Below are 7,642 nucleotides of genomic sequence, written 5' to 3'. Positions count from 1 at the left end.
ACCGGTCTCCGTTCACCCACCACACCAGCTGTAGCATCCGGAAGTCCAGTGACACCGACACGTTGTTCAGCTCTTCCGCCGATATAGATGACAGAAAGTACTCACAGCCGAGGGCAAAGAGCCTCCTGTGGTTGAGAAACGTCGTGTTGTAGTTGTTCGGCTCCTCGGAGAGGCAGCTCATGCTGGTGTTGGTCTTGTTGCTCCGCTCTCAGAGGGACCGGAATTGGGCCTGGATGACCTGCGTAGTGGCCACATCGCAGGGGGAGGCCTTCGTGCAATTGTTGAGCAGGATGGCGTTGCTCCCCATCGGGGCGTAGTTGCTGCCGTAGAGCTGCTCGATGGACCCGGACAGGCAGTCACACTTGGCCTCGATGGTGATGATGACGGTGTCCGGGGACGCGGACTGCACCAGGAAATCCCCTACAAGGGCGTCCCCGTCCTTGGTGCAATTGAGCTGGATCGGGCAGCCTGGAGAGAACCCGAATGGGTACATCAGGTTCTGGTTCGCGGGCATGCCAGTGCCGCAGGCCTGGCTGCATGGTGGGTGGACGGCTCTATGCGCTGCTGCCGTGATAATAGGCAAGACTCCGCTGGCCAAGAGGAGGATGGTGGACAGAGCGGTCTTCAGGATCATCGGCCACATCGGTTTGGACGTCGTCGCAGTGTCTAGTGAGATTGTGGGTCGCTTTTATCAACGAGAAGCGTGAGGAAGGACTAGCAACTGTCGGAGAGAGGAGCAAGTTTCCTTCAGCCTCCCCTTTAAAGCGGATTAGGTTTGGTTTGTAGCAGGGGATCGTGTCGGAGAAGAGAAGAAGAGACAGAAGGAGGAGAGCGGGGGGAATTTTTCGAGAGTTGCTTAGGACAGAGAAGTCGTCTTTTGACGCTCGAGAGAGGAAATATAACGGAAGAACTGAAATGGAAAGAAACAGCGTTCAAGAGGGACCAAACGGGGTTGTGACTCCGCATGTGCTTGTATTCGTCACTGACACAGGAATTAAGGAAGCGTAGTGGTTGAGCAAGCAAATGATTCTCCGTTCTTTTATGGGGATTATGTCATGTTGGTGTTTAATGAATTGCCATTTAGGTCCCCTAAGCTAGTCAAAATTGACACTTGACCACTGGCAAAATGGAACGGTGATTAGTCATTTTGAACACCCTCTTGAGGAATATTAAACAAGAAAAGAAAGGGCGGGGAATAAAAATAACCCATCAGCATTAAAAATGCAACAAGAATGAATCAAGAATGACCCGATTAATTTTTACGGAAAGCTTGTAGATAAGCTAGCCACGTAGTAACCCCGTTAAAGCAATAACTCGAGCCGTTACCCAATAGTGACCGGTCACACGACATCATCTTGTCTTCAACTTGACTGGTCACCATAGAAGCTACCTTTGGTCGTCTGGATTTCTAAACAAGATAAGAATGGATAGGACAAAAATATGAAATTCATGAATTTTGCTATATCATATTCATTGTATATTGAATCGCAATAATAAAGCCGAATATTTTCACATCATATCTTATCCATTGTTTGGTACGAACAACATAATAGTGTAAATGAACCTAAAAATTGCACAAACAAAGATGGTAAGAATCTCTCACTACACTTTTGCTTATTTCATTTTTATTTGCTTTTTTTTTTCCTTCTCTTTTTTTTTTATAATTTTTTTTCTTGTTTATTTCTATTTTCCCCTTCCATTATTTTAAAATATACTAATGTACCTAAAATACCTAAAATATGTAATAAATATTATAAATGTATATTATATACTTTAAGATAGAAAGAAATTCGACCATTTAAATAAAAAATAGGAATAAATAAAAGAAAGTGTTGTTATTTTTTTTGTTATTTTTTATTTTTTCAAATTAAAATTCAAATATTATTTCTATTCAAATATTAATTTAATTTTTTTTATTTGAGAAGTTTGTTATTCGGAAAAAATTACTTTTATATTATTTATTCAGACTACATCCCTCTTATATCCCACTTTATCATGCCTTGGGCATGCGCCGGACACAAAATTAGATAAATTTAACCTATCTTGAATTATATCATGATTACCAAACGGATGAGTTTGTTCCAAAATGCTTCAGCCCCTATTAAAAGCAGCTGTCCATTCTTTCCTCTGCGTGCACTTTTTCACTGGCTATTTAATATTTATTTGTTGAATCACGTGTTCATCTAATGGTCGCCGGAGATGATTCCGCATCCCGTACTTTTAAATCACTGCTTCATTTTTTGCCGATAAAAAAAAAGGCAATACTTAGTACTCTAAATATATTGTCGAGACGTACGTAAAAGGTTACATGGGTAATAAGCTGGCACTGTAGTTTCATTTACACATTTTCATTTTCCCTTAAAATACACTTTTAACCCAAACCCATCATAAATTCACAAAACCCTATTCCTAGCGACTTTGCTCCCCGCTTCCCAGTCTGGCCACAAGCCCAGTCGTGCCGGAGCAATGAGACTCGCAGCCCCCTCCACCACCATGTTGCTACCGTCGCTAATTTTGGGTCCCTCCTTTACCTCTCAGCGACCCGAATCTCGGCGAAATTCCACCCATCATACCTCAATTGAGGTCGGATGGCTTGGATGATGAGGATGACGACAACTGAGCATTGTCATAGCAAGGGACAGTGGGATCAGCTGCTACTGTAGCCACCATGGGGAAAGTTCTAGAAAAAGCTAGGGTTTGGAGGGTTAGATATTTAGATGGTCTGTGGTCCATATATTTTTAAAAATTTGAGTGAAGGTTGAAGAGGGTTTTAGTTTAGGTACTTAAAACAGGTACTTAAAAAAAGAACATGTTCATTAAACGGCAGTTTGTTTTTTCTTTGGCTATAGAAGCAATTGGCGTATCAAAATCATATTCAGTTAATATATCTCCGAGTGCTTACCTTCTGAATTGAACAGGTTGAGCTGATGAAAACCAACAATTTAACATGTGGGCCAAAAAAGTTTGAATCGATCGGGCTGCTCCTCCTTTTTCCCTTTTTCCCCCAAGTTTTCTTGGATTTTCTCTTGTGAGGTGGTAAATTGAAGGACATGGATTTTGCCAGAAACGTCGTACAATCGGTCTCATGACATACATCCATTCTCAATGTCAAAATAAAAATCCACGTTGGCCTGAGTCTTTAGTCCTTCACGTTTGTGTGGGAGCTTTGGCTTCGACATTGACCAGCAAAGGATTCAAAGACTATGGAGACTCCACCTCCATAGATCACGTAGATCTCATGTGAGAGTCATCTATATTAAAGAGTCCGATATATTGAGCTCACATGCATGCGGATCCTATAAGAGAAAAAAAAGTTTTTGTATAAGTGCAATTCAAAGAAAAGAAAAAGAAAAGAAGAGAAAAAAAGAGCCGTGTTTCGCTAGACAATGTTGTTTGTTCTAATTAGTATTGCTTGTCTTGGATCCTTACAAATTAATAGTTGTTTTATAATAATTGGAAGTTGAATATTCATTGCACAACGTCGTTTTCATGGGGCTCCTTCAGTCATCTTCTGTTTGGTTTGTTAACACCCCTTTAGTCCATCAACATGACTATCGAGTCGCATATAAGCAGATATCCTTCCTAGGAACTAAAAAGAAAACTTTTGAATCAGATTTTTATTCAGTTTTTTTTCACCCATATCTGTTTTCCTACCTTACTAGTAATGATTGTGATGATATTTGAAATTCTTCCGGTATAATTCTTTAACATTGCGATTTTTTTGAAATGATTACATACTGAATTCTATGTAAAACAATGCTAGATGTATTAAAATCAACTGATTTTTGTTTGGTAAAAAAAAAACGGTACTTATATCCATAGTAAGAAATCTAATACAATGAAAATCAAAATCTAAACATAACATAGTCAACAACTGAAGAGGTGGTTTAGATATCTAATTCGGGCTGAGAGATTTTGTGCGTTGGGCTCGCGCAACCCAGTCCGGAGCATGACTGGCATTTCTCGGGCAGTAGGCTAATGAGACTTCTTTAAGTTGGTCCAGCAGATGTTTGCAATCATCCACCACATCTCTTGGGAGCCATGGTGCTTCTTCCCAGCCCAAGATCCATTGGCAACACGACAGGCAGTCAGTTTCTAAGATCTTTAGATCTACTTTATCTCTATACTTTGCGTTAACTCTTTTTTAAGCATAGAGCGCCTTCCTCAACCTCAATTGTCCTTCTCTAACAGCTCTAGTTGGAGACAACTCTTTGCAAAAGATCAATCAATCATCAATCAAAATCACTTACCTTTTGCTCTGCAAAATTTATCTTACTTGCATCTATGCTTATCGCATTTTGACTTGATTGTCCCGTTTATTTTTCGCCATTTACTTTATTTCCTATTTGGAATTGTCACAAAGACCCGTTTAAACAATAAATTTGAAATTTATATGCTTTTCGATGAAAGATATTTCGTCGCGGATATTTCCGGCGAAACAACAACTAAGAGATGCAAACCTTTAGCACGAGCTGTTCAAGCATCCCTAGCCGAGTGCCAAGAGCGAGAGCTTTTCGACAACGAGATATGGAATATTCTTGAGTTCGAGAGTTGAAGAACAAGTGCAATTTTTAAGATCCCCAAACGAGATGGACGGAAGATTCTCTTATGAGTAAGAGAAATTGAAGAAAACCAACTTTAATTGCTCTAATTTTTACATAAATTTCAAAACCAAGAGTACCATGTTTAGATTGATATGGAAATTCATCTCCAAATGATATCTTATTGAATCTGTAATTTGGGAAAAACTAGAACAATGACGTGGAAATGCCACGTAAGATCCCCTAAGGACAATTTTGAATAGAGGGTTAGTGAGGGATGATTTGGGACTCAAGTAAACTTGATGATTTTTCATGGGACAAGGAAAAATTGGAACCACACCTAAAGTTGATGGTTTTTTCTTTATGGGACAAAAAAACTTTAGGGCAAAATTGGGTCTTGACTTAAAGTTGGGTTTTATTACGAGACCAATAAATTTTAGGGTAAAATTGAGACTAAGACTAAAGTTGGGGCTTTTTTAGCGTATTAGGGCCAATATTGTAATGATCGGTTACATTCTTATCGATACTTTAGCAGAGATTTAGTACATATCCATATAATTATTTGTCAAATGCGCTATCATGTTACACAATTTTTTTTTTGTCATTTTTAACACAATTTTCTATCTATTGTTTGAATATAAAATACCATGCTATAATAGATATTCCCACATTGTTCAACTATTTACGAGCATTATATTTTGTTAAATATGGTCTATCGTGTTATGCAAGTTCTTTATCGGTTTGTTAATATTATTTTTATGTGCAATTCGAGAAAATATTTTGTCATAATGGGTATTGATGTAGCCTTCTAATCATAACAAGAATTGCTCGTTTTACACTATCCTTGTCGTCGAAAGGATCACAACCGATTCCGTGCCACGAACAAGGGCTGCTTCCATTCCACGAAGACAAAGTATAGCGACTCCCGCTGCCTGGCTTAGACAACCATTTTTTAGGAGTGCCTCCACTTCCTCGTTTCTGGTTTGGTTACTAGCACCAGCAAGAGCCAGTAGAGAAGAGATTCGAGATGAAGCAAGACAAGGCACTTCTCATGACGAGGAGATAAGGGAGGAGTAACACTGGGGAACAACGCATATGCGCATATGGGTTGAAATGGACCAAGTACAACCGAGACTTACTTATGGAACAAAATTGGAACCATGAAGTCAAGTTTTGCTTGATGAAATTCCAGAAAAAAAAAAGGGGTCCTATTTTAGATCCTTCTCTAGTGAGGTCCACAATTTGTAGATAACTCCTTGACGTTTGGAGCTATAGCACCTTTTGAGCGTATCACCTTCTCTACTGTCAGTATTTGCGATTCTACAAGACAAGCCACCAATAACGAAGAATGGTAACAAGTAAATGTGATAGCTATAAGAAATATCAACATCTTGTTATCTTTTAGGTCATTCTCAAGGATTGGAAGTCATCCACTACAAAAAAACAAGGTTTTAGTCACGAAATTTGCGACGAAAATTTTGGCAAAATTCGTCGCTAATTGATTTTGCGACGAAAATTGCGACGAAAAAAAATTCGTGGCTAATACGGCGTCGCAAAATTTAGTGACGAAAAGTTTACAATTCGTCGCCAATTAGCGACGAACAAATATCCGTCGCAAATTAGCGACAAAATTGTTCGTCACAAATTAGCGACACATTTTGCGACGGAATACGTGCGTGGCAAATTAGCGACGAAAAACGTTTGTCGTCGCTAATTTAGCGACGAATTTTGCGAAGAAATATATTCTGTAGCAAATTAGCGACGAAAATTAGCGACGGAAAAAAGTTCGTTGCCAATTCTTCATCGCAAAATTTAGCGACGAAAAATTAAAGTTCGTCACTAATTTGCGACGAACTTTGTGACGAATTTTTTCCATCGCAAATTAGCGATAAACACGTTTCGTCGCTACTTTGTGACTAATACTTTCGTCGCTAATTTGCGACGAACGAATTTCGACGATTTGCGACGAAAATTTTTGTTGCTACAAACGTTGTTCAGGGGTAAATTTGGCGACGAACTTTGCGACGAAATTTGTTCAGCCATGCATTTTGCGACAACCAAGCATGGGACGAATTTTGCAAAGAACTTTTATAATTTGTGATCGTATAATAAAATAATTTTTTTTAATTTTCAATTTTATATACACTTAAAAAAAAAATTAATTTCTAGAATTTGTATTTCACATTGATAAAGCAAGATTTAAATATTATAATAATATACAAACAAAATACATTCATCTACCATTCACTGGAAGAGAGAGTTTTCTAAAGAAACAAAATACCATTCATCTACCATTCACTTAACATAGATTCTTAAGTACTGCAACAATGCTATCTCTAGCAAGCAACACCAGATCTTCTGAAGAAACAACTTCGGGGCCATGACATCATCTTCACTGGAAGAGAGAACTTCATGTGCCCAGTCAATAAATCTGAAGGTGAACATGGAAAGAAAATAAGCAGGGGCATATAAACTGACAGACACAAATAACACAAAATAGAAAAACGAGATATCTTTGAGCCAAATCACCCTTAAAAATTGAAGTTTGACATATCAATGGACATTGGGACTAACATGAGGGTCTAATAGTAGGATTTATGGACAAAAGGAAAAAAAAAAAACACCAGATTATTAAGGTTGCATCATGAAGGGAAGCAAACTTCGAACCAGAGTGATGAACAATCGTATATCTAGTAGTCATATAGACAATAAACGGCTCTTTATTTTGTTTATCCGAGATTATTCCTTGCACCTAGTTTGTCTGAACAATATATAAGCTGACATATAGGAAAATGATTAAGAATACAAAAGGAAGATATAGGAGTTACCAGATTCATAGATCGTGCAACACGCACCAACGATATAGGAACATTTCTTGTATCATTCTTATAGGTCGAGTTATACCATATGCTCACATTGAAGTTATTGGAATTTGTATTAAGGAAATCATGCCCTGTGAGAGAAAAAAATGTTGTTAGAATTGGTGTACATATGGATAAATCAGCATATGGAGAAATAAAGGCTATGCCAGAGCTTCAACTATCTCATTAATTTGCCTTTCTGGGTTCCCTTTCTGATAGCCCTTGTGTAGCTCATCATTT

At 38.4% G+C, this 7,642-nt stretch overlaps 1 protein-coding gene across 1 annotated transcript; it reads right to left on the bottom strand.

Moving 5' to 3' along the window:
* Positions 1-208: 208 nt before the first annotated feature.
* On the bottom strand, positions 209-643 carry LOC125313663 (wall-associated receptor kinase-like 14). The gene has a single exon (XM_048273475.1). It carries the CDS (start codon positions 641-643, stop codon positions 209-211), a length of 435 nt encoding a protein of 144 aa, XP_048129432.1.
* Positions 644-7,642: the final 6,999 nt, after the last annotated feature.

The sequence above is a fragment of the Rhodamnia argentea genome, chromosome 2 (assembly GCF_020921035.1).
Source record: "Rhodamnia argentea isolate NSW1041297 chromosome 2, ASM2092103v1, whole genome shotgun sequence".
NCBI lineage: Eukaryota > Viridiplantae > Streptophyta > Magnoliopsida > Myrtales > Myrtaceae > Rhodamnia > Rhodamnia argentea.
The sequence above is the reverse complement of the archived record's forward strand: the minus strand, read 5'-3'. Positions and strand labels throughout refer to the sequence as shown.